This window comes from Antechinus flavipes, chromosome 2 (assembly GCF_016432865.1).
Source record: "Antechinus flavipes isolate AdamAnt ecotype Samford, QLD, Australia chromosome 2, AdamAnt_v2, whole genome shotgun sequence".
NCBI classification, from domain to species: domain Eukaryota; kingdom Metazoa; phylum Chordata; class Mammalia; order Dasyuromorphia; family Dasyuridae; genus Antechinus; species Antechinus flavipes.
Genome location: NC_067399.1, coordinates 662,917,156 through 662,945,100, shown reverse-complemented (window position 1 = coordinate 662,945,100; position 27,945 = coordinate 662,917,156). Strand labels below are relative to the sequence as shown.

Sequence of the window (27,945 nt, the reverse complement as noted above, 5' to 3'; positions counted from 1 at the left end):
GGGGGGTGCGGGGAGGGAGGGAGGGCGTCAGTGCAACGGGGTACCGGGCTCTGCCTGATTTACGGCTCTGCTGAAAACCGCTTCTTCCGAGCCGCAGCCTCAGCCCCGGCCGCCGCCGCAGCAACAAGTCTGGTAAGTCGGTGGCTGCAGGGGCTGCCGCAGCTGCGCATCCCGCCGGGGGTGGCGAAGCCAGGGGGAGCCCTGCGCAGCCCGCCCGGCGCGGCGCGCCCCGCACGGCCCACCCCGTACTGAGAGGCTCCGCACCGGTGGCCCTGCGCAGCCCGCCCGGCACAGCCCACCCTGCATGGCCTGGACCGGCCCTTCCCGAGGGGGTGGGGTGGGGAGGAGAGCTGGGGGCCCCGATGCTGACAGGGTAAGGGAGTACCTTACAGTACTGGAGAAGCCCTGGCAACGAGCTATTGAGGTTATTCGGGTCCCCTGGGCGCCCAACCCCCAAGAACCTGAGCCCACACTCGGCAGCGCGGGGGAAGGAGGTGGGGATTGGGCAGCCAACAGTGGAGAGTCACCGCTGCCTTCTCATCACCTTCCTTCCCAGCAGCACCATTCCCTCCTCCTCCTCCCCCCTTCTCTAACAATCAGGCAAAAACCGCCATAAAACCACTGGACTGATGTTCCCTCCTGCCTCTGGATCCCAGTTTGTACTCTGCATGGATCAGAACATGTGACGTCCTCTGCTTTTTTTTTTTTTTCCCTCCCAGCACATTTCTTTAAACCTGATATTTTCTCCACCAGCAACCCCTCGTCCATTGCCCCCCTCCCTCCAGAACTGGGTCAGAAACCTGGTACTGTCCCTCCTTCTCCACCCGACAACCTCTTACCCCTATCGTGTACCCTTTCCCGGAGTACCCACAACCCGGAGGCACCCTCCTTATCAGAACACCCGCCCCCCACTCCAATCAGCCTTCTCCCCTCTTCCAGGCATTGGTCCCAGTGAGCCTTTGCGCCTTCTCACAGCAAAGCTAGCCAATAAATGAGTTTGTTACGGGCTTTCTCTCTGGATGCGCACAAGTCAATTGGTCTGGAGAGTGACATGCCAGCTGTTTGAGGCTCCCCTGCAGCCCTGAGTGCTTCTGGAACTCTTGCTGAGGCAGTGCTCCCCGACATCCATGCCTTTCTAACATGACGTCCCCTAGCCAAGACTCCTCATGCATGTTAAATTGGGGATGGAAACCATTTACCTGCCCAAGGAGCTCTGGGCACAGTTTGGTGTTGCTTTCAGGCATCCTTGCCAGCGTGAAAGCATTAATCCCTTTCAGAAAATGAGATCTGCTAGTTGCTAAGAGTTCTGTTGGAGAACTGCCTTTTAAAAAACTGTATACCTGGGAATGCGAATATTAGTAGCATATATTTAAAGCTGGAAAAGATTCATCAGACTCAATTTGCTCATTTATAATAGCAGTTCCCTTTTCTTCAGAGCCTGGGTTCCTAACTTGAGGGTCAATGGACAACTTTCAGGGGAATTCCTGAAGCTAGGTGCTTTTTTTTTTTTAAGGATATCATTATCATTGTTATTGTAATTATTATTTTACTAACCTTTAATTTCCTTTTTCAGTTAACTAGCATTTATTGACTACTTTTTGCCACATATTCTGCCAAATACGGAGGATACAAAAAGGGCAAAAGATCTCCCCAAAAGAGATCACAATCTATAAGGAGAGACAAATACAAATAACTATATAGATCCCAGAGATATACAACATAAATTGGAGGTAATCAACCAGAGGAAGGCATTAGCGTTTGCCAGTTAAGGATACACAACTTTTACTCTGAGACTGGGCCATAGACTTCACCAAACTGCCAAAGGGGTGCAGAGCACACACACAAAAAAGTTAAAGACCTCCTGTACAGTCTGAGGGTTTGTCAAGTTGTCATTTCTATTTTACAAATGAGCAAACTGTGGCTCCAGAAAATTTGATGGCTTGCCCGAGATCATACAAGCCAAAGTTTGCGAGCTCAGATCCCCTGTTTCTAAGTATATATTCCAAATTTTCCCAGAATACTTCCCTAACATTCAATGAACATTTGTTCAGGCCATGTCATGATGTAAGCACTGTTAGAGAGCAGGGATGCAAAAACTAGAGTCCCTGCCCTCAAGAAGTTTACATTCATTCTTCTATCCCAAATCCTGAGCAGGCTGCATAGGTTTTTTTGGTTGGTTTGTTTTTGTTTTTGTTACATGTTATTTAGTTGTTTTGGACTTTTATTCCCCATTTGGATTTTGTTGGCAAAGATGCTGGGCTGGTTTGCCAGTTCCTTCTCCAGCTCACTTGACAGATGAGGAAACTAAGGCAAACAGGGTAAAGCGATTTGCCCAGTGTCACACAGCTAATATGTCTTCAAGGTCACATCTGAACTCAGATCTTCCTGATTCTAGGCTCAATCTATTGCACTCCTTAGGTTGCATGTAATTGTAATAATTCAGCTATATAAAATTGACATTTGTTGAACTGAAAGGATGTATTCCAGGCAAAGGCCTCCTTTGTTGGAAGCATTCAGGAGCAGAGGACTACAGGCTTTCAGGACCATTTATATGCTTTGGATGCTCTTCAAAGTCCAAGGGCAGAAAGGCTTTTTTTGTATTGTCATAAGCAGGACTCTGCCTGAGGCTGAAGAGGTGAAATTTGCAGGTTTGGGAATTACTGTTTGTTGGTTGTCTCATTACTCATTATTATTATTATTATTTAAGACACCATTTACAGTTGGGGAAGACAGCTGAGCTTGCTTTTCTCAGGACCTATTTTCTGTAAACAAATATGTTTTCTGTAGACAACTGTCCCCACTTTCATTACTTCAATATTTCCTTGCCTTTGTATGATCAGAAAAGTGAGCTGGGGCCTGGGAAGCAAGGCAAAGTGGTGTCATAGAAGCCCCGTGGGCCTGGAAGGCAGCCACCTGAGGCACCCAGCCCAGAATAGAATAAAGAAATAAATGTCCCAACCAAAGGCCTCCTTTTGATATTCTTTTCTCTGGCAGGGATCCTGGGCAGAATGTCACTAGTTGCAATAATTCATTGATACTAAATTGACATTTGTTGAATTGAACAAAACATATACCCAACTAAGGGCCTCCTTGTATATATTCAATTAGTAAAAAACTTTTGTAAAACCAAATGGGCCTTAGAAACATGAGCAATTAGGACTACTGGTCAGTGCCTCTGAATTTACATCTGCAAGGTAGATGGATGATATCCCTTTTATCTTGAAAATGAAACAGTAGGAACAAACTAACAGAACTTCAACATGTATATTTTACTTTATCTCATTTCATTTGATACTCAAAACATGAGGGTATGTGACCAGTCTCAAAACCAAGAACACTGGGGTTCAGCTGTTGCCTCTGATCTATGCTGGTCCTGTTACCCTAGGCCAATCCCATCACTTTTTTTGTCCTCTGGGTCACACTCTAAGAACTAAGAAGTTCTGACCTAGTTAGGTAGAGGGAGTTTCCTTCTCGGGGAGTTCCCTATTTATATTAATGAAGTCACAGTCCAGTCCCTGTCCCTGCTCAAAATAACCCTCTAAAATAAATGTTGCTGCTAAGCCTTGAAAAATCTACACCTGTAACTTCATCCATGGAATGAATTCCTTGAAGGTAAGATCTTGCCATCTTCCCCATACTTCTTGCCTTAGAAATTTGGCTGGGGATGCAGAAGGTTATAACAAGGATGAATTAGACTCAGGTCTTGCACCCAGGTCTTTCCTATTCCAAAGCCTGCCCTCTATCCAGGAGACTGGATTGCCTCTCTAGGTGCAGGTGTTTATTTAATTTACATTTTATAGTGAGGAAATGAATGCTTCCAAGGATTCCCTCCTTATTTCTACCTCCTGGCTTCCCCCAAGTACCAGTTACAAATCCCTTCTCCTACAGGAAGCCTTTCTCAACCCCTCATTTTGGTGCCTTCCCTCTGTTGATTATTTCTATGTTGTGTTATTTGCATGTTGTGTCTCCTATTAGGAGCCCCTTGAGAGCAGGTATTATTTTTTCCTCTTTTTGCGTCCTCTTGCTTAGCACAGTGCTTGGTACACAGCAGGTGCTTAATAAGTGTTTATATTCTAACTGGCTTATAAATGGAGCCTATCCAGTCAGTAAGGAGTAGAATCAGAATTTAACTTTGAGTCCTGCTTCTTTCTCATGCTCAGTTCCAGTATGCTCCAGCTGTCTCCGACACATAGTTGTATTTTAAGCAGTAATATTATAATCCCAGCCTGCTTTGCTACTTTATCCTGGGCATTTCTGCTTTCCAAAATTATAAAGTCCTCCTTGTACCACCAAGGGAATTGTCTGGCTGAACCATAGTGATAGCATTTGTAATTGGAGAGAGGAGGGACTGTGTAGACAACATCAGGAACCAGTTCTGGAGACAGATGGAAAGATGATGTTTCTGAAGCTGGGTTCCAGTTAGTTACATCCATTCATTCTGCGCAGCTGCTGAAGCTCCAGCTGGACTAGGAGGGGGGGCTGGACTAGGTATTTTCTAGGTCCCCTCCTTTTTGAGATCTCTGACCTTTGACTCGATCAGAGGGTTCCTACCTGTTTTTGTGACATAGATGCCTTTGGGTCCCTTTTTCTACTTTTAAATTCATTTGATTTCAGATATAGGATTTCAAAGGAAATTAATTCTATTGAAATCTAGTTATCTAAAAGATATTTTAAAATCCAATTCATGGCTCCTAGATTGAGGACCCCTGGTTAGATTATCCCCAGCCTGTATCCCAGCTCTGCTATCTTGCAGATCTGGCATTTGAATATACGTAGAAACTCTTTGGTCTTTTTCTCCTCTCCTCCTCCAGGATTTTTAGAGTAATGCAACAGAAGGCTTTTGAGGAAAATAGATACCCCTGGCAAGAGTCATTCGAAAATGTTGCTGTGTGCCTGCCATTTCGCTGCCCACGGTGTGGAGACCATACCCGCTTTCGAAGCTTATCTTCCTTGAGGGCCCATCTGGAGTTCAACCACAGTTATGAAGAAAGGAGTCTCATGACAAAATGCAGCCTCTTTTCTCCCCTCAAAGACCCAGACCTGATCACTTCATCAGAACCCCTGAAATTAGGGAGCGGCGGCCGAGCGGTCAGACAGAAATCCAGCTACGTGAACTTGTGTAACCTGTCCCGGGAAAACCTGAAGGATCGCAAATCCCTTCAGGTGGTGGCGGAGAGGCCCGTGTCTTTCGTGCCCATCTACACCTCCATAGACTCCTTGGGTGGTCCGAGGTCCAGCCCCGGGCTGCCCACCACGGATGCCAAAGCTTCCTTTGAGGCCCATGTGAGGGAAAAGTTCAATCGGATGGTCGAGGCGGTGGACAAGACCATCGAGAAGAGGATCGACAAGCTGACCAAAGAGCTCGCACAAAAGACAGCGGAACTCTTAGAAGTCCGAGCGGCTTTTGTGCAGCTGACTCAGAAAAAGCAGGAAGTTCAGAGGCGAGAGAGGGCCTTGAACCGGCAGGTGGACGTGGCCGTGGAGATGATCGCTGTCCTGAGGCAGCGGCTCACGGAATCTGAAGAGGAGCTTCTCCGCAAAGAAGAGTGAGTGAGGGCCAGGAGGGGAGGGTCAGCGGACTAGATTTTTAAGTTTGGGCTGTTTTAACGAGAGAGCTGCGAATGAGCCCTTTCTGACTTTGGGTGAGTTGGAGTCATAACTTCAACCAGAGTCTTGGAGGCATGGGGGGTGGACAGGAATAAGTACCCATAGGTTGGCAGGAGATAGCGTGCTGGACTTGGAGTCAGAAAAGACCCAAATTCAAATCTGGCCTTAGATACTAGCTGGAGAAGGAAATGACAAACCACTCCAATATCTTTGCCATGGACATGACTGAAATGACCGAGGAACAGAATTTTCAAGATGAAATGAGGGCAACTTTACGGCTGCTTCAGGTAGGAAGATAGGCAGGAGAGGAGGTATCTCCTAGAGCAGTACCACTGAAGATCTCTAAAATTCCCACCCTTGAACAGAACCCTCATTGCCCTGCCCTAGTTATTGTTCTGCTCTCCATTTGCTTTTTTATTCCCATCAGTCATTTTCTTCATCTTTAAAAGGAGAGGGTTGGATTAGATGGCGATTCCAATGATCTGTTTTAATAGGAATAATCAATACTTCCAGGACCTATGATTTTATCTTTTGGGGTCTTCTTTCTGATGTGAGGTTTAGCACTAAAATGATGTGGGTTAATTAAGTATCAGATGATGGTGGGTTCGTTCCCGTGAAGAATTCCCAATGGCCATTCTCTTCGGCAAAAAGATTTATCTGGGGGAACAGATTACAGACAAAAAGAAGGGATAGTAAATATGAAAGAGTAGGAGACCATATGAAAGACAAGTTCCTCAGTGGAATTCACAATGACCCAGGAGAAAGGGAGCACCCCATGAGGTTGGGGCACACCCTTAGCTGGCAGGCTGAAAGGGAATCAGCACCCCAAAAGAGCTAGTTAGCCCTAAGAAGGAGAAGTGGGATTGAGAAGCTTAGTAGAATTAGGAGAGATACTACATGACATGGGAAGAGAAGGGAAAAGACCCATGAGATAGAGTGCCAACCGACCCAACGGAAGGTAGCAGCCATGGAATGGCCCATTAGTCGATTTTATAGGGGAAATTTAACCTCAGGGACATGACTGGGAGACTGCCCGAGACCTCTACAGAGGGTGGGTCTCAGGAGTTTGACATAATTTGGATTTCAGCCTGGACAGCTCCCCGGGCCTAAACTGGCTCCTTCTCCCCGCTAGTCTCAGAGATTAATTTTTGCTGATTCCTCTGCTAATCACACCTAGCACTGAAGATCTCCTCATTTCTACTAACTAAAATCATAGCTGGTTTAGTCTAAAGGAAAGAGGGATGGATTTGCAGTCAGGGGCCTTGGATTAAAATTCTGCTTCTGCTGCTTCCTGTGTGTGTGAAGGCTGCAGGTTCCCTATCACAAAGGGACTGGGCTGGATCAGTGAAGGGGTCTCTCTTAGCTTCTCCTCTATGATCCTATAACTTATGTGGGGCTTCTTGAACGGTCTTTGGGAGTCACTCCTCAAAAAACATTCTCTGATATTTTATGGTGATGCAGAGATGCCCAATGGCTATTTCATTGGAGAAATTCTGAGAGAATTATTTCTTAGCAAAGCTAACAATTGTCAATAAATGGGGTCGGTGATCTCTCAATGATCAAAGACCCCAGAGTAATGGACGATAGGATCTTTTATAGTGTTAACAAGATGATGAGCAAGATCTCAAACAACCAATATGTCTGCCTACGATTGGCTGGATGGTTCAATGATATCCCTGGGAGATAAAATCAGTCCTCACGCAATGAAATTAGATTATAAAGTGATGGGATTAGCCTGAAGACATGGAAGTACAACCCTATAGATTGAGGAGACTGACCTTTAGGTGAATTAGGTTTCTTTGGAAAGTGAATGGCGAGTGAAGTTAGATAGGGTTTTTCTCTGATAGAATATAAGCTTCTGAAGGACAGACGTTGCTTCATTTATATATTTGTATTCCGAGTGTCAGCACAGACTGTACCCTAATTAGATACTTCATTTATTTGTTGTTTGTCCATCATTTTCACCTTGACTCTTATGTGAGTGGGATGTAAGTGAGGCAGTCTTCAGCCTCGGTCTTCCTGAGTTATCAAAGTCCAGCATCGGGACAAAAGTCAAGACTGCCGGCGATAACCTGGGATCTAGGGGATGATGTTGGGATCTTTGAGGGCTGACCGATCTCTAAGCTCTCCATAGCTCCTGCTTTAGTCACCTTAATGACTGTTGGAGCAAATTGTCTTCCTCTACCCTTTCCCATGGATTGGGGTCGACACCTCTCTAACTTACCAATGGATTCCAAATCTCTCAGTTATTCTCGGCCTAGTTTAGCTTGTCTGTCGAAATGCTTTACTGAGATGGGGCAGCTGTTCATTCTGCAGCTCCGTGGAGCCACGGGTGAGAGTTGGATGAGAAACGGGCACCAAAGGCAGTCTGGGAGTCCTAGAGGCCTTGGCAAGCCCTCACACCAAAGTGTGAGTCCCTCCTGGGCACCCCTAGACTCTAATACTAGTTTGGTGACTATGGGAGTGTGTGCAAGGCAGCAGACTCTGGGAATATAAAGATAAAAGAAAAGACCAGTCCTTGCTCTCAGAGAGTTTTGACAGTATTCAGGAAGAATGCAGCGGGTCAACCGAGAAAAGCTAATAGATCGCACTTACAGGCCGCTTTAAGGTTTGCAGTGCTTCTCTACATACATATTGCCTCATTACCTCTCCGCAGCAACTAGGTACTGTTACCCAGGACCTACTAGTAGTAGTCCCATTTTACAGGTGAAGTGACTTGCCCCAAGTCATATATATAACAAGTATCTGAAGCAGGATCCAAATTCAGGTCCTTGCCTCCAAGTCCAAGCTCTGTGCACTACATTACCTGGCTCCTTCCAAATACATACAATACTTTGAGGAAGAGGGAAAGAGCACTAATGTAGGGGGTGGGGGCCATGTTGGGAAAGCTCCCATGGGTGACATGTGAGCTGAGTCTTGAATGATGTTAGGGACTCTAAGAGGTAGAGGAAAGGCTCAGAACCTGGTAGGATTTAAAGTTCAGGGAATGCATTCTTGGCAGGGGGCACTGAATGCAAAAGCATAGAGGCAGGAGATGGAGCATCAGGTTGGGGAATCAAGAGAAAGCCAACTTGTCTGAAAAATGGGGGGAATGGAGGAGAATAATATGAAAAAGTCCTAGAAAGGAAGGCTGGGGTCAGATTGAGGAGGGCTGCAAATGCAAACAGTTACTCTAAGTAACTCCAGTTACTCCTATAATGGAAGGATGATCAATGGTTTGTTCTTTTGTTTTGTTTTGCTGGGGCAGTTGGGGTTAAGTGACTTGCCCAGGGTCACACAGCTAAGAGGTGTTAAGTGTCTGAGGTCAAATTTGAACTCGGGTCCTCCTGACTTTAGGGCTGGTGCTTTATCCATTGCATCACCTAGCTGCCCCAATGGTTTGGTTTTCTTTAAAATGCAATAAAAAATGAACCCACATTGTGTTTTGTTTTGTTGGGGTTTTTTTTTTATAGTGGGAATCATATTTTTTGCCTTCTTTTTTTTTCCCACATTGTGTTTTAAAAATCTTTTCTGGAAAAGAGATATCCTTCTGGACAAATTCAAAATTGAAAGACCAGAATCATAACTAGTAGTTGTGCACATCAGGTCAAGAACATAAAATCAACTTGGAGCAAGCAGTGCAAAATCTCTCTCAAATGCCTCATTTAAAGGAAAACTCTCTTGGAAGCAGGTGTGGGAAAGAGGCCTGAAGACACCCTGACAGCTTCAGAGCATGAGTGGTAGTTTTTTTGTTTTTGTTTTTTGCTGAGGCAATAGAGATTAAGTGACTTACCTAGGGTCACACAGCTAGGAAGCATTAAGAGTCTGAAGTCGGATTTGAACTTAGATACTCCTGACTTCAGGGCTGGTGCTCTACCCCCTGTGCCATCTAGCTGCCCCTTGAGTGGTAGGTTATAAGGTGAACTAGAAGAAGAATTTTTGGTTGTTGCTGAAGGCTGAGAGCCCTCTTGAAGTTGTGTTGCCCTGTGATGAAGCCCTGATCGTACCACTTTAGTTTCAGCTCTTTGACAGGCACGGGATTCATTTTTGTGTGTTTGTACAACAAAGAATTTCGACTTTAATTACAAATTCACAGCTAATGCTCCCATTAGGCACAGACGAGTCAAGTCAAGCCAACGGGCATTTAGTAAGGGCTTAATATGTGGCAGCCACTGAGTTAAGAAAAGGCAAAAAATACTCCTTGTCCTCAAGGAACATTCATTCCAAAGAAGGCGGTGACAAGTAAATAACAAGATTTAAACATCCTGTATTCTAGTAGATGGAAGTTAATATCATCAGGGAATATACTAGAAGCTCTGGGAAGGGGGGAAGGTTTGTAGAAACATCTCCTGAAAAAAAGGTGGGATTTGAACTGAGAACACATCTTCAAGAACTGAGTTTTCAAATAATAAACAGTAATTGAATTATTTGAGTTAAATGTTAAGTTTCACTGCTGAACTAAGGGGTAGGGAGAACAACTATGGGAATTAATTCTATTTCCTTTCTGCTAATTTGTCATTTACATAGGTCTCTTCTCAAAATCTGTCTCTAAATTCAACTTAATTCAGTTTTGTTCTTAGTATTCAGGAGTTTTTCAGCCCCCATTTGGGGCTTTCTTAGCAGAGATATTAGAGTGGTTTACCATTTCTTTCTCTAGCTCATTTTATTTTTTTTACAGATAAGAAAATTGAGGCAAATAGGGCAAAGTGACTTGGCCAAGATCACACAGCTAAGAAGTGATTCGAAGTCAGTCCTTCTATCTCCAGGCCCAGTGGTCTATCCATTGGGTTATTTAACTCTAAGTAACGCTACACTGTGGGACTATTCTCCCATGGCCCCTTCAATATTTGTCATTTTCTTTCTTTTTTTTCCTTTTCTTTTCTCTTTTTGGGTCATTTTTGCCAATCAAAGGCATATGAAACAGAATCTCAGAATTACTTTAACTTTCATTCCTCTAATTAATAGTGATTTGGAGCATTTTTTTTTCACATGCCTATTGATTAATAGCTTCATTTTCTTTCTTTTAAAAAAATCTATTCTTATCTATTCATCATCTTTCAACTGGGGAATGGCTTTTATTCTTATAAATTTGAATTAATTCCATATCTATTTCAGAAATGAGCTCTACACCAGCTAAACTTGTAGCAAAAACATTTTGTTTCATTTTTTTTCCTCAGAATGACTTTTCCTTCTAAATTTAGCTTTGTCATTTTTGTTTATGAAAAAAAAAATCCTTCATTTTTTTTTTTTTTGGTAATCAAAATAGTCCTTTAATCTTCTATGATTCCATGCTTGGCTCTGTACCTATCCATAAATCAGAAAGTAATTTTCTTCCTTGCTCTTTTAAGTTGTTTGTGATGTCATCTTTGATATCCACGTCTTGTACTCTTTTGGACCCAATCCTAGTATGAGGTGCTGGCCTGAACCTGATTTTTATCACGCTGTATTCTTGTTTTCCTGGCAGATTTTGTTAAATATGGAGTCCTTGCCCCAGTAGGTGAGATCTTTGAGTTTATCCCACACCACAGTCTCTTTGGTTCTAAATGTTGTGGACCTAATCTGTTCTGCTGGTGAACCTCTCTATTTCTCCCCCTGTACCAAATCATTTTGGTGATTCCTGCCTTGTAGCAGAATTTAAAATCTAGTACTTCCCTTGGTTCCAGGAGAAGCATGATATTGAAGACCTTGAGGGAAGGGCCATGTGAAGATCACTTAAAGGAACTGACAGTGCTTAACCTGAAGCATGAGAATAGAATCTAATCTCCTTGAAGAGAGAGACTGCCATTTTTTTTGTTTGTTTTGATATTCTCCATGTCTAGTGTGGTGCCTGGAACAACTTAAGAACTTTCTGGTTCCTGGGGCTCCCTCCAGGTCTTAGATGTTTGGATCCTGTGGGGGAAAGGCTTTAAAAATTAGACAAAGAGAAAGCAAGAGAACCTTTGGGGTATAAGGAATGTCAAGGACAAAATCCAGTCACGAGCAAGTATTGTCAGGGATAATGAGTGTGGCTGTAGCATAGATTATAGGGAAAAGGGTTAGGATGTAATGCTGGGAAGAGGGAAAATAGGAGCGCAGGATTGTGGAAGGTGTCCCTGAATGCCATTCGAAGGGGTTTTAGCTTTGCTTTAAAGGAAATAGGATTTTGAGACACGATTTGATCTCTGAAGGAGGAAGACAGGTAGTCTAGCAGTGTGGATGATCCCTTAGAAGAGGCAGGGATTTGGAGGGAGGAACCCCTTTAATCAGCCAATCAGTAAGTCTGCAATAAGCATCAACTGTCTTAAGAAGAAATTATGCAGGTAGGTGATAATGAAAGATTGGGTGAAAATGGGAGGAACAGTAATAGAGAGAAGGGGACAGATACAAGCCATGTGGTTGGAGTAGAATCAACCTTCCTTGTTTGATGGGCATGAGAAGTGAAATGTGTGGAAGAGTTAAAGCTGACCCCAAAGATCCTCTTTTTTTTTTTTTTTGAGGCACTTGGGGTTGTCATATAGCTGGGAAGTGTTAAGTGTCTGAGGCTGATTTGAACTCAGGTCCTCCTGAATTCAGGGCTGGTTCTGTACCACCTAGCTGCCCCTCCAAAGATCCTTTATGGGGATTCTAAAAGACTATAATAGACTAAGGCAAAAAATCTTAGATTTTATGTCAGAGCACTTGGTTTTGTATCCTTGGGCAAGTATTTCCTTTCCCTCCCTGTGCCTCAGTTTGCTAATTTGTAAAATGAAAGGTTAGATCATTTTAAGCATCCATCTGTCTCATCACCTCTGTCTCTATGCACCATATCTCTTATCTCTACATCTATGAGTTATATCTCTGTATGTATGAATAGATGATGGAAAGATCATTTATTACATATTTCCTATGTATCGGGAACTGGATTAACATTGCATATACAAATAGAAGCCGACCAGAGAGATCTTGCCCTCATGGTGTTTCCATTCAGATGGGCAAAGACAATACATAAAGGGAAGCTGGAAGTGGGGGAGCAGGGTCTGTGAAGGGGGTGAAAGCCTCTGGAATGAAATGAGACTTCTGTGAATGAGGAGGAGCATGGCAGTGAGCTTTCCTGAGAGACAGAGAGGAGGAGGGCCCACAGCTGCTGGTGACTGAGGTTACCAGGGCTGGGGATCCCAATCAGAAAGACCTTCACCAGCACTTTCAAAGAGATGAAGGAGGAAGGAGATACTAGGAAGTAACAGAGTGTTGAGAAATTGGGGGGGCTCCCCCTGCTATTATCCTCATTTTCTGACCAGCGCCTTACACTGCTGCTCAGTCATCGTCCTTCCAGTCTCTTACAGACTCCGTCTTCCCCCATCCAACCATGCCAGGGTCTTTGCCAGGAAAACCCCAGGTAGCTTCTCGGAGAGTGGGAGAGTGTCTGCTAGCCACAGTCAGGCTCTGTTTCCATCACTGGCCCGGCTGCCAGCACCTGGCACCAGTCCCACTGTAAGTTGATCCACGCAGGCCCGTGTCAGTCTGCGGTAGATAGATGGCAGATGCTGGGTGGAGGAGCTCAGCCCCTTTCCACTTAATTAGGGCCAGGGGTCCTCAAACTTTTTAAATAGGGGGCCAGTTCACTGTCCCTCAGACTTAAGGGCTGGACTATAGTAAAAACAAAAATTTTGTTTTGTGGGCCTTTAAATAAAGAAACTTCATAGCCCTGGGGGAGGGGGATAAACGTCCTCAGCTGCCGCATCTGGCCCCACGGCCGTAGTTTGAGGACCCCTGACACTTGATCAGCTTCAGGTACCTACACAAGCAGGTACCTACAGCCTCTCTGCCCTGGGCTGGTAAATATCCAGGCAGCAGGTTGATGAAAATTCCCTCACTTTTAATCATCTCCCCTCTGGTTGGCGAGGGCTGGTATTTATTTCTTCCTAACTGATATTTATACAAACGGGGCAACATCGGGGCTGTCGTCTCCATCTTGTACTGATCCTCCTCGGCGTGGCTTCGGACGGGCGTGGGGGATTTCAAGTGTCAGAGTTGCTTGAGTAAAGAAACAGAATTTATTTCCAATTTTGGGGGGGCAGAAGGATTTCCTGTAGCCTGATCAGCCCAGAGGGGTCAGCAGTCAAGAGCCCCAGTTCTCTTTATGAGTTATGAGGAGACTGTGTCCTTGGGGGTGACTTTCCATTGCTCAGAGAGGAGCTGACTCCAGGGGAGATAATATTCTGTGTGAGCAAATTTATTCCCGTCCAAGGACTTAGGTGAATGGTAACTAGATTCATTCTGACGTTCCGGATTTCTCTAATTGGTTTTTGTTTGTTTGAGTTTTTTAAGTTTTCAGTTTTGTGAGTCAGAAAAGGATAGAAGTACTTTGGTGGTTATTTGTGTTCATGTGAATATATACATGTTGTACATGTGTGTGCAGGTGTATGTATGTATATATGTATATAGGTGCATTATACATATGTATGTAGATAATAGTCTTTGTGATCAAATTCACCTCTGTCCAAGGACATATATAATCAGTAACTAGATTCATTTTGACATCCAGGATTTCTCTATTTTTTTTTTAAGTTTTCAGTTTTTGAACTTCTGGATCAGAAAAGGGTGGACGTACTTTGGTGGTTATTTGATGTATGTGTATCTATGTGTGTATATGTGCATGGGTATAAGTGTGTGTGTATACATGTGTGTATATCAGTTCTGGGGAATTAAAGAGCAAGCTAACAAAGTTTAGTAGAAAAAGAGAAGAGGGATTTTTTTGGGGGGCTGCCTGGTTGAATGCTTTGTTCTTTAATTTTGGACTGAACCTACGGTTTCATTGGTTTAAAAAACAGCTGATACAGGATATTAGATGATTTGGCCAGGGCCACATTGCCAGTAGATATCAGAAGTAGGATTTGAACTCAGGACTTCCTGATTCCCAGACTGCTTTTCCAACAATGGTGTCATGCTGCTTCTCAATATTGAGAATAACCAACTAAAGCCAAAGGGGTGAGTAGGGAGAATAAACTACTCCCTAGTTTATGAGCAGCCCTCATGATCCACTGAACTCTGCCAGATAGCAGACTGAGGTCTTCCTCACTCCAAGTACTATATATTTCTTTTTTTTAATGTTAAACATATGCAACTCTTCTATACATATATTCACAATTATCAAGCTGAACAACAAAAATCAGATCAAAAAGGAAAAAATGAGAGGGAAAAACTATATGCAAGCAAACAACAAAAAGGTATCAATATTAGTCTTTTCTCTGAATGTAGATAGCTCTCTCCATCTCAAGTCTATTGGAATTGGCTTGAATTGCCTCATTGTTATAAAGAGCCACGTCCATTAGAATTGATCATTGTATAATCTTGTTGTTTTTTTGTACAATGTTCTCTTGGTCCTATTCACTTTACTTTGCATCAGTTCATATAAGTCTCTCCAGGCCTCTCTGAAATCATCCTGCTAATTGTTTCTTATATAAAAATAATATTCCATAACTTTCATATGCCATAGCTTATTCAATCATCCCCCACCTGATGGGCATCCACTCAGTTTCCAGTTTCTTGCCACTACAAAACATTTTTGCACATGTGGGTTCTTTTCCCTTTTTTATGATTCCTTTGGGATACAAGCCTAGTCCTGACACGGTAGAGACACAGATTGCTAAATTGCTCTCCAGAATGGTCCACCAACAATTTCTTAGTACCCTAGTTTTCCTACATGCCCTGCAACATTTATCTTTATCTTTTCCTGTCATCTTAAGCCTTGTCTTCTTGGTCAGGCAGTGGCTAGAATTTTTAATCATGAATTTTCCAGAGTCATCAGCATTTCTTTGATCTATTGAACTATTCAAAGTTGTTTGTCTTTACAACATTGTTATTATATATACTGCTCTCCTAGTTCTGCTCACTTCACTCTTTATCAATTCATACAAATCTCAGGTTTTTCTGAACTTATTCTTTCCATTTCTTATGGTACAATAATATTCCATTGCATCCATATATGCTAGTTCATTCATCTATTTTTTTTTTCAATAGTGAACATTCTCATAGTTTCCAGTTCGCTGCCACCACAAAGAAAGATGTGTTAAATATTTTGGTGTAAAAGGACTTTTTTCCCTTTTTCTTTGATTTCTTTGGGTAGAGGCCTTGGGGTGGTATTAGGGAGTCAAAGAGTACTCTCAGTTTGCCTTCATTGGGAGACATAGTTGCTCTCCATCTTCCCAACCAACCCATATGTCATTACTTTTTTGTCAACAACTTTTCTTCTCAGGCAGTAGGCATATTAGGGAGACCAGACAGATCTAGGAATTCCTCCCTTGCAAAACTGGTTGAAATTCAAAGGATAATCCTTCCTGAATAGTGGGGTGAAAAATAGTTGCTTCAGTGAGGCGAAGAGGAGCTCCTTCTGTTGGATGATCCAGTGCTTTACAATTGGGAGTTTTGCTGGACGTAGATAGATAGATAGATAGATAGATAGATGGACGGATGGATAGATAGATACAGAGCTAGATATAGATATGAATATGGATATGAATATATATCCAGTAATAAAAGGAACATTGTCTTAAGTTGTCATGTAGTGACATCTCACATTTCAAACTAAGTAGCAAGACTAGGGAAGGGTAGATAACAACTGGGTCCTTGTGAAGGTGCTTAAGAGAATTTGGAGATTGTTGGCCTCCTAAGTACAAGTCAGAGAATGGATTCAGTTTTTTGATTTGATGTGGCCAAGAGAATCATAGAATCTCACATGACTGGATGGGAAACTGTGCGGTTGTAGAATCACAAAAGTTGCAAATTGGAAGGGATGTCAACAGCCAACCCATTTATGAAAGACATCCTTATTGTAGAGTCTAGTCCAACTCTCGCATGTTACATATGAGTAAACTATAGAAGCAGAGGAAAATGGTGAAAGAAATGGCAACCTACTCTGGTATTTTTTGCCAAGAAAACTCCAAATGAAGTCATGAAGAACTGGACATGATTGAAAAATGGATGAACAATAACTGAGGTAGAATTTTGTATGTGAGGAAAATCAATGAGGTCATTCGGCTGTACTAAAAAAAAGGCACAAAAGGGAGTGGTGTCTAATAAAACTGGAAAGGTAAGTTGCAAGCAGACTCTGAAGGCCTTTAAATGTCAAATGGAGGAGTTTATATTATATCCTAGAAGTGGGGACGCATTCTAAATATGGAGGATGCAAGGACATGCGAGTAGGAATGAAATGTCACATAGAGGTTAATAGTCTAATATGACTGGGAGAAGGTGTGTGTGTGTGTGTGTGTGTGTGTGTGTGTGTGTGTGTGTGTGTACGTGTGTGTGTGTAAAAAGAAAAACTAGAAAAGGACCAAAAGGGTCGCTTTGAGTCTGCTTATGATGGATTTTAAATATCAGACCAACGGGTATATATTGTAATACTTATTTTGTCAATTTTCTCTGTTCTTTGCTCTGTTTTGTTTTTGCTTTTTGTCTTGTAGAGAAGTTGTCACTTTCAACCATTTCCTTGAGGCGGCCGCAGAGAAGGAAGTCCAGGGAAAAGCCAGACTCCAGAATTTCATTGAGAATCTGTTACAACGGGTCGACTTAGCTGAGAAGCAATTAGAGTATTATCAAAACCAACAGGTCTCAGGCCACGGCAAGGGTGCCGGTGAGCATTTGGTGAGTCTAATGAACATCCTCATTTCTTCCCTGCCACGTTCCTCTCCTCGCCTAGCTTATTGCTGCCCTTTTACTGGGCTCAAGGAACGGATGAGAATTCTTGAAAGGCAAACAGTGGTGCACCATGGGAACAATTCTAGCCATATGGCCCTCCTCTCTCCTGGCCCAGAGTCGTTGGAGGAGGGAGAACTCCTGGTTCTCCCATATTCCTACAATTTCACATAAAAGTAGATTTATCTTTTGGGGAATTCGAGCCAACATTTATCAGGCAGCTATTATGTGCCAGGCACTGTGCTGAGCAATGGTAATACAAAGATGAAAATCAAAAGCAATCTGCCCTCAGCATGCTGGAGGAACAACACACACACACCACACAGATAAACATGTGGTGCTTACAACTAGATAAACACACATTTATGCAAAATAAGTACAAAGTAATGGAATCGGGAGGATAACAAGTAACAGAAAAATCAGAAACAGCCTCCGGGACAAAGTGGTACCCAAAATGAGCCTGGAAGGATGTTGGAGGGTCTGAGAGATGGAGCTGGGGAGGGAGAATTCTTGAGAAATCAGGGTTAGGAAAAATAGAGATTTGGGAGTGCAGTAAACAAGCTTAGGCAGAGAAGATGTTGAGAATGGGGAGAATAAAGAATAAGAAGTGGCCCCTATCCTTATCATCTAGAAGAAGAGCCAAGATGGCCCCACAGGCAATAACCTGAGATTATCCAGGAAAAGGGCACGGCTCAGAGAGACCGGCAGGAACGAGCTGAGTGTGTCCACAGCCGGTGAGAAGCTGGCTGGACGTGAATGAGCGTCCATCCGAGCCGGTAGATTCCCTGAGCCATGTAAAGCAGGAGGCATTTATTTCTCGGAATGGCTACCCCAGCATTTTTTTCTGTAGGCTCAGCTTTGGCCAGTCGCCCCTCCGAACCTTCATTCCCTTCAATCTCCCTCTAAAATAGACATTTGTCTTAACATGATCTCTGGTGGCCGGAGGTATCAGTCTTGTTAGTCAGAAGTGCTTGGAAGACGTCGTTCTTTACTCTCCCCGTACGTTGGCTTACAATGGGTCAAGCTGAGAGGTGCCAGTGTTTGGGAATTTGAAATTAATTTCTCTCCGATGTAACCTCTCCCCGACCCGTGTTAAAAGTCTGGATCACAAGCAATAGAAAATCCTTCAATACTGTGTAAGTTAGCAAAACGCTTACCTGCTCTTGGCTGTTTTCATCAGCCCCCTTCAGTGAAACCTCTGGGCTGGACATTCATCCTCCTGGTTTTGTCATCTCTGCCCATGAGCGTTTCTCTCCTTCCCTCTCTTTCTTTCAGGCCCCCTTGTTCTTTTCACCTGGATGTTCTAAAAATGTATTATGTTTACTCCAAGGTTTTCTCCTTGCCTCCGAAAATGCTGCCGAGTTATAGATGCAGAATGACCTATCGTCCATCTGCTCACATTGGAGCTGTTCAGATATGTTTTGGAGTAACTGGGCTGATGTTTGAAATGAGGATTTATATTTTTTCTAAGTCATCTCCAAAGAAGGACTATTTCTTCGACTGTCTGATGTCTGAGACATGCAGTCAGAATGTCCGGGTTTTCAATGCCCAATTATCATTCATTGATTTTTCCATTCATTTGAGCACTTGTTAAGTGCCTTCTGTATGCCTGCTGGGCAAAACAGCTCAGGAGGGCAACCTGAGCTTGTACTAAATGAGAATCAGTTTAAGAAACTGAATCTTTCCTGTTCTACACTCTTCTGCCAAGACAAAACAAAACTGTTCATGCCTCTGTCCCTCAAATTACTTTGTGTTTTTTTTTGTTGTTGTTGTTGTTTTTGCTGAGGCAGTTGGGGTTAAGTGACTTGCCCGGGGTCACACAGCCAGGAAGTGTTAAGTGTCTGAGACCAGATTTGAACTCAGGTCCTCCTGACTTCAGGCCTGATGCTCTATCCACTGCCCACCCAGCTGCCCCTCTTTTGATAGATTTTCAGAAAGAAATCCTGCCTTGTAAGGTCAAAGACAGTCAGACAAATGAGTCTGTGCATCCCAAGGCAGGTTTCCTATGTGAGCTCATGACGGGGGAGTTCCTTCTGCTGATGTTGTTCATGACTGATCCATCCCGTTCCTTGTGACCCGTGTTCATTACCTTCCTCCAGTTACTCTAAGGAGCCCAGGCTGGTCTCTCTCTCTGGTCTGGGACAGCCCAGCCATAAACCCCCAGACTGTCCGACAGTCCCTCCCTCTCTCTCCACGACGCCCACTTGGCTGGGACAGCCTCGGCCTCTGAGCACAGCGGGGTGATGAGACTTTCTTTGAGATTTCGATCGGCTCCTGGGAACCTTCTGCCCCGGGTGGTTTTTGCTCCAGCTTCCCCTAATGATCTTCCACCAGTCAATCAACACACATCTCTTAGCAATCACTGTGCCAGGCAAAGGGCTGAGTGCTGGAGAAATCAAAACAAAGAAAGAAAGCAAAAATGGCCCCGACCCTCAGAGAGCGTCCTCTCCAAGGGGAGAGTGTGTGTGCCGGAGGCTGAAAAGACTGAAGGTAGTTTAGATGAGGGTCACTGTGGGCTGAAATCCCAATCACAAATGGCAGCTTGCCCATCCACAAACACTTATTAGGCACCTACTGTGTGTGAGGTGCTGGGAATACTAAGAAAAAAATACATATTTATTGTCTCCTCCATTGGAATGTAAGCTTCCCTGAGGGAAGGTCCTGTGTCTTATTTTCCCCTTCATAACGTGCATATTGTGTGTATGCACAGACAGAAGTGCATACAGATATGTACCACACAAATAGGGGTAGGTGTGCAAGCATGCTGCTGGGCAGAACAGGAGGGCAACCTGAGCTTGTACTAAATGAGAATCAGTTGAAGGAACTGAGTCCTTCCTGATCCACACCCTTCTGTATAGGAACACATGTATGCAGACATGTGTGTCTGTATATGTGTATATATACAAATTGACATATATACAAACAAGTGTGTGCGTTTGTATGTTTATACGTGTGCATGCACATAAACCGGTATGTATGCACAAGTATGTGCATTTGTATATAGATGTGTGTATATATAGACAAAGCTGAATGTATGGACATGCAAGTATGTGCATTTGCATATATGAATGTGTATGTGCACAAAAAGTTGTATTGTATTCATGCAAGTATGTATTTTTGTATATATGTGTGTATGCACACCTAAGTATGTGCACTTATACATATGTGTACACACACAAACCTGCATGTATGTATACACAAGAATGTGCATTTGCATATATGTATGTGTATACACACAAAAAGTTGCATGTATGTTCATGCAGGTATGTGTGTTTGTAAATATGTATTATGTATGCACACAAATCCGCATGTGTGTACACACAAGTATGTGCACTTATATATGTACATGTGTGCATATACATGCAAATAAGTGTGTATTTGTATGTGTGTGTACACAAAAGCCTGCAGGTATGTACACATGTGTATGTGCATTTTATATATGTATGTATGTGTACACACACATAAACACACACACAAAGACTTGTATAAATACCCATGCTGAGTAGATGTAAGGTAACCTTGAAGGGGAAGGTGACGACAGTTGAAGGGATGAAGAAAGACCTTCAGGAAGCCACTGGTGCTGGAGCTGAGTCTTAAAGAAGCAAAGGCTTCTGAAAAGTGGAGGTCACGAAGGAGAACATTCCAAGCAATCTCTGCTTTAAATCCTATTTTCCTCAATCTCCTAGGAATTATTCTTTTTTAAACAATTATTTTATTTAAGTAAAACAGAATAAGAAAAAAAAAAACCAGAAAAGGAATACAAAACAAAGTAAAACAAAAGAGAACATTGTTATGTGCCCAGCAGAATGTCAGGGAGGATTCAAAACATAATAATAAGTTACCATTTCAAGAAAGTATGTGTGTATATATATATATGTGTATATATACACATATAGTATAGTATATATATAGTAGATATTATGACTAAAGCACAGTATTGCATATACTATATATATATTAGTATATGTGTATATATTTAAGTATATATAAGTAGAAGAAATTATATTCACGTGTGTCCATCTTTTCTTGATTTCCTTTGTTCTTTTGTTCTCTGCTGTGCTTGTAGGAATTATACTTGGGGCCTCTATATTTTGATTTTTTTTCATGGCGATATGACCTCCTCAATAAGGACTCCCTTCCCCAGTGGAGATTGCAACTTATTTGTGCTTTCTCATTCTGTGTCATTTTTGTCCATGTTCTTCCATGAAATCTCCATGTTAGGGACCCAACGTGTTGGAACAATATAACCTTCTGAAATAAGTCTCACAGAAAAGATAGATGACACACAGAGAGAAATCAGGCTGAATCCCTATGTGAGAGAGCAGCAGCCAAGTAATTCATCAGTCATCCATATGGACAGCAGCATGGCCCACCCAATGGGTCCTCACAATGTATACAGAGTCTTTAGGGTGGGGGAACTAGGAATTGTTCAATCCACCTGTGAAGTAATGCTTTTCTCTTATTTGTTTTTCTTCAGTTTACAGACATCGCTTCAAATAGGAAACCGAAATGCCTGTATGTACTTATATTTGTTTTTGATTATTTAATTGAGGTTTTAATACGGAATGTTTTCATGTGGCATTCTTTTTTATGATACACGGGTGATATGTCTACACAGAGCCATAACTAGGATAAAATAATCAGCCCTCTGTCCCTGGGTGTTGAAATTGGGAGTGTGCTCACGGCACGGAAATTCCTTGTACAGCGTAGAAACAGCTGAGATCAGCACTAATACTAATTCATTAAAACAGGTCATAATCCAGATGAGTTCTAGAGTTTCCCATCCTCCCAGGTACTGTCTTTCCCCAAAGTGGCCTCCAGGGCCCTCAAACACCAAAATAGCTGGTTATAACTCTGTGTAATTAGACATATACAAATATCTACAATGACGCGATCATATGGCGTATGTACGGTGGAGATCAGGAAGACATTTACCATCGTGTTTCTTATTTTTTAAAGCTTCACTGGGGACCATCTGATTAAGTATAAGCCAAAAAAAGGGAAAACATGATAGGCAGAAATAACGGGCGGTAAAGTAGTCAGGAAATCGACTTTAGACATGTTTCTTCATAAACGAGGGAGACAGGAAGGACAAACAGGCCAACTTCCTCAATTAATAAGCATTTGTTAAGTGCTCACTAGCGTCAGGCACTGTGCTAAGCACTGTGGTACAAAAAGGCAAAAGACGGTGTTCTCAGAGGACAAAAAGGTTCCTGCCCTCAAAGAGCTTACATTCTAATGGGGGAGAGAACATGAAAACAAATATATGCAGGGAAAAATAGGAAATAATTAATAGGAGGAAGGCACTAGCAGATGAGGAAACTGAAGTCCAGAGGGAGTCCAGAGGATTGACTAACGAAGTAGTAAAAGCTAAGAAGTAGCAGAGCAAAATTCAAGCAGATCCTCTGATGTCGTAGCCAATATTCTTCCAGGATTTACTACCTCAAACACTTCCAGGGTCCTCTTACTATAGTACTAGGAAAGACAGCCTGGGTTAGGGAGAAAAGCGCTTGGACTGGACTTCAGGTCTTATTACATATCAGCTGTGAGACTGTAGACAGCTGGCTTATCTTTGCTGAGTCTCGGTAGTAAATAAAACCTATTGTAAGTGGTTTTCCAATCTGAAAATGCTGTATAAATGTTAGCTCTCATCTTCCTCCTCCTCCTCATCTTAATCTAATATATGTGTATCACTTAACTAGCTTAATTAGTTAGATTAGTTGAGTTAGTTAAGAAGTATTACAAAGGATTTGGTTTATGTGCCTATTCTTGACTGAGTACTGGGAGCTGTTTATTTACTTAGTTATTTTACTGATGCTTTCAGGTTTATATTGTTATCGCTTCTCAGTGATCAAGTAGAAATCCACCTTATAATAAAAAAGCCAATTAAAAATTTTTTTTCTCCAGTTACATGTAAAGCAATTTTTTACATTTAAATTTTTGCATTAAAACTTTGAGTTCCAGATTTTCTTCCTTCCTCCCCACTCTCATGCTCCATTAAGAAGGCACATATGAAGTTGTTTAATAATTAAACAGAAACAAATTGAGCAAAATTAATTTTAGATACCACAAATCAACATGGTGGCCGTGGCTGACAATGTAGGCTTGGTTCCATCCGTGGCAGCCTCCAACCTTGCCACTTTGAAGGTAGAATTTCACCATCAGTGCTGGACTGCAGCACTGATCAGATTTCTGAAGTTCTTCAGTGTTTGGTTTTTTTTTTTTTTGTGCGTGTGTTTTCATGGTCATTGTGTAGCTTGTTGTTCTGGTCTTGTTTATTTGGTTCTCCATTGGTTTTTGTAAATCTTGCCAAGTTTCTCTGAATTCTTCATAGCCTTGATTCTGTTTCTTTAACTGGTTATAGCCTTTTTTCCCTTTAAAAGTAGGGGCTCAAAAAACCAAACTTAAGCCCCTACAAGTTTTCTAAGATAGGATCTTCACTGTGTTTCTCTCTGATCTGCAGGTGTCGAGGGGGCCCTCACCCTGCATGTCACCATCCTGACCTCAAGGCCCACTTCCACCCAAAGGGAAGGAATTCCCTGAAGAAAGCCAAGGACGAACGAGGGAGCATGCAGTCAGCTAGGTTTGCCCATGACCTTGCGGATTCCTCGAGAGAACTCTGGAGACCTTTGAAAAAAGGGGAGCCTCTGGGCCCAGCCAGGAAGGTCAACGTCAAGGCAAAAATGGTCAAAAAAAAGTCACTGGCCATTGTGAACATCATCTGAAGAGAGTGGGGGTCTCCAAGCTGCCAGTTCTGAGCTTTGGGGAAAGGAAAGCAATTTGTTCCACTTGGCTGTCCCACAGGACATTGATGATTAACACATTAACTTTGTGAGAACAGGAAAACCTCAGTTAACTAGCCCTCAATTAACTAGAGCATTAAGTTAACCACCTCTGAGGACCGTATCACCTCAGAGGAAAAATCACAATAAACAAATAAACTTACACTAATGTCTCAAGCCCCTACTCTCAGTATATGCTTGATGACTCTTAACAATTCTACCTAATTCTCACCTCTTCTAAGTATACATTGCTAATCAGCGATCATTCATTTTCTGTACCTAAAGCTACAGAGTGGCCTTAGCCATCAGGAATATTCAACTGTACTTCCTGGCTTACTAAGATAAAAGTGAATTTTATAAAGGTTTTTTTTTCCCCCTCTGATAACAAAGATTGGGACAAAAAAAAAGTGATACTACCTTGTGACTTTACACAAGTCACTTAACCTCCCTGGGCCTCAGTATCCCCATCTGTAAAACATAGGGGCTGGACTAGATGCCCATTGAATTTCCTTCCAACTTGATCTATGGTCCTTCCATCCTATAGTTTCTACTTGACTCACAGTTGAAAAATCGATTTAAATAAATCAGTTTATCAGGATCCCGATTTACTCAAGTCTTCTGGTTCATTGAGGTTTTGCTGTTGTTTAGTACCCTCAAGTGAAATGTCGGTTATAGGGTTATGTTTTTCTGGATCCCGCTATTCTGCTAGGGGGCAGCTTAACTTGTTGATATAAGCACGGGATTTGGGGTCTAGAGCCTGGGTTCAAATCTCACCCTTGCTACTTATGAGTTGGGTGACTTTGGGCAAGTTGTTTCTCCCTGGAGGTTGGACTCGGGTCCCTTCCAGCTCCTGTGATCCCCCATAGAACCTAATTTGGGTTCACCCCTGTCCTTTTCTACGGCTGTACATTTTGCATCCAGACAGCCTGATGTTGTTTCTTACTAGCCGGCATGTTCTTACTAGCATCTCCTTAGTCACCTGTGGTTGTGCTGTCCATTGGACTCCTCGGCCCCTGGGTCTGTCTGTCTGACTGCACTAACCAGTGGGCATCTTCTCCAGCATCGCCATAGCCTGGGTCTGCAGATGCTAGAACTATTAGCACGGCTTTTCCCCCATGGCACAGGCTCTCTTGGCAGTGCTTGCTCCTTCTCAGCCGTAGTAAATGGATGTGATTTTTTCTCTGATATCCTTTCTTCCCAGGCTGCCTTGTTCTTTGTTCCTTAGAGCTTCTCCCCACTCTTATGATTAGTACACTCACTAATCTTGCCTTGAACCTAATATTTGATATGCTTAATATATTAGCCTGTCTGTTGAAGTAATCCTGAAGTTAATGAGGGTAGGCCAGGCCCCCTCCAGTCCCCCAGGAGCCCCCTCGGAGAGTAACTTCTATTTCTCCTAAGGTGTGTCCATTGGGAATCTTCCTTGGGATCATCCCTCGCTTCCAGAAACGGGTTTTTACATCGCCGTTTTTCCCAGTAAGAGTATCAGACCTCACAAAGAGCTCACAAGTGCTGATGTCTGGAGTTATGAACAAGGTCAATCTTGTCTACAAGACAAAGGTCCATGTATATATGACTCAAGTACATGAATAATTTATTTTTAAATACTCAGGGGGAGGGGGGATGAAGGGGAAGATCTGTGTCTTTGTGTGTGGGGGGAGGTGATTTTTAAGTGACTTATATAATTACAATGATAATCTAACTAAGTGAACGTTAGTCAGAGTCTTTTGCTCTGGTCATTACTGCCATAAGCACCAGACTAGTCAGGAGTTGAGAATGGGCATTGAGGGTTTAATAATTGGAAATGAGATATATAACTAGTTGGTATACATAACACATCACAGTATTCAAACTTGTCATAGTGAAAAGTTTCCATCCCTCGACCTTTGAGGTCAGGGAGATGGGTATTCATGTCGTGTCTGTGAAGGAGTCCTGTGGATAAAGTGCCCATGAGTGTCACTGTTTAGGTTGAAAGTCACATTGTAAAAAAAAAATTGGTAAAGTAACATAGATATTTATTTGGGGTCCTGTTGTACCCCAGACACTATTTATTCTTACTGTTCATAACCTAATTGCACTTTAGAATTTCTGTACTGATTCACTGAGTTCTCAACTATATTGCATGCCCTCCTTTCTGTCAGGTAATGTGTGTATGATGTGATGACAGCATAATGAATGCTTTGCTGCAGAGTGAGTGGCCAGAAACTCTTATCTCGCTGTGTCCCTTTGAGTTACGGCAACCAACATCTTCAGTTTTCATTCAGCAAGCCCTCCCTATCTGGGTGAAAACAGTGGCCCCCCAAAGTACCGCCGTGGCACTCGAGTATCATTCAGGTGTAGAGAGAAGTGAGCAACTCCTTGCCTGCCAGAGCAATATACAAGCAGTGCTTGTGCTGCTGACAGTTGTGCTTACTAAAGGCAGGGAGGTGCCTTTTTTGTTCTTGTCTCCCGAGTTTTTTGCATCACAGTCAGAGAGCATTATTGGAGTAGAGGGAGGCATTATTGGCTCAGCCCCCATACCTATCCCGTGGGGCTTTGTAGACAAGGATCCCTAAAATGGATTTGGAGGGATTTACACTAACCATCAGGGTCTTAATGAAAGTTAAGGGAATTTTCCAAATCTAAGTCTGATCTTAAGGTGGGACCAGGGAACTGAATTTAGCATCAGGAGAAATGTAGTCAAAAGAGAAGATTTAATTTTAGCTTATGGGCTTCTGCTAATTTTCTGGTTTGAAGGGGTGTTCATAACCTAATACTAACCATTAAATGATCTTTAGACTATCCTTGCCATGAAAAAGCTTATCATCCCCCCAAATCCCAGAAGGCAACCAGAAAAAAAGATTAAGTCTTCACTTTTGATTGGTTCTCTCTTGGTGCTGACTCAAAGACCTTGGTCTCAGTCAACCCTCTGACATGGAATTAGAAAGTCAGAAGCTTCCCTTAATCCCTGATTGTGAATCTTTGTGCCTAAAACCCATTTCATGAACTCTATCCAACACTTCAGCTCTCATAATTAACACTAATTGATAGGTGAATGAACTTAAAAAAGCAGGGCAGAGGGACCAAGTGAAGCCTTTGCTCTTCACTCTTGCCTGGCTTTTTTATATGATTGGATCGGGGACAAATCACAAGGTTAGCACATTCTAGTCAGCCTGAGAGTGCTCATCTCTCTACATTTATTAGACAATGGAAACAAAACTGAACTTGGCGTGTTCCGTACCTCTCATTGATGTATCTTCTATACATTCAGTAGGAACTTTAAAAAGAATAAGAAATTACAGGTAAATTCTAAGCCCGCTAAAAGGGCCGACGTCATGCGTGTGGGGAGCCGTGTGTCTATTCCTGCTTTATTTAGCCAAGGAAGACAAGCTGAGATGTGGAGTCTGGCTTGCTCCTATGGGGTCACTCTATGGGCTGTGCCCTGGGTAACTGGCCCCAGTTTGTACATATTAAGGGAGATATTTGCAGCTAAAGTTGATACTTTTTTTGTAGGTGGCACCAAAGGTACACGGCGGAAAATGTTCAGTGTTGAACAAATCAATCTATTTTTTATTATTTGGTTCAGACTCGAACTTTTTTTCTTTTCTTTTTAAACTGGATTACAAAGTCTTAATGCTTAACAAAAGTCTTAAGTTCAGGTTACTTAAAGATACTGTTTTGCAACCTACTGCAGGGCCAGTCCGTTGTAGAGAAGTTGGAATATACTGTTATCAGAGTTTTAAAAGAAAATGTTTTTAGACTATGAGAAATTCTAATAATAAAGCTATATTTCTGAGTAACCGCGGTGGTGTATGGATGGAGTATTTGAATTTCGAACCGTTCGTGGCTCAGTATCATCTTGGGTCTCATAATTGTCTCTTTATGAATAAGAGATTTGTCGGATACATAGTCACTACGACTTCATAGTCCCTCTGACACAATGCTG

At 42.6% G+C, this 27,945-nt stretch overlaps 1 protein-coding gene across 1 annotated transcript; it reads left to right on the top strand.

Moving 5' to 3' along the window:
• Nucleotides 1–4: 4 nt before the first annotated feature.
• On the top strand, nt 5–27,799 carry ZNF365 (zinc finger protein 365). Its single transcript, XM_051982606.1, has 5 exons — nt 5–132; nt 4,812–5,546; nt 17,007–17,187; nt 21,716–21,753; nt 23,702–27,799. The coding sequence occupies exons 2-5, from the start codon at nt 4,825–4,827 to the stop codon at nt 23,961–23,963; spliced, it is 1,203 nt and encodes a 400-aa protein (XP_051838566.1). The 5' UTR covers nt 5–132; nt 4,812–4,824; the 3' UTR covers nt 23,964–27,799.
• The last annotated feature ends 146 nt before the right edge of the window (nt 27,800–27,945 follow it).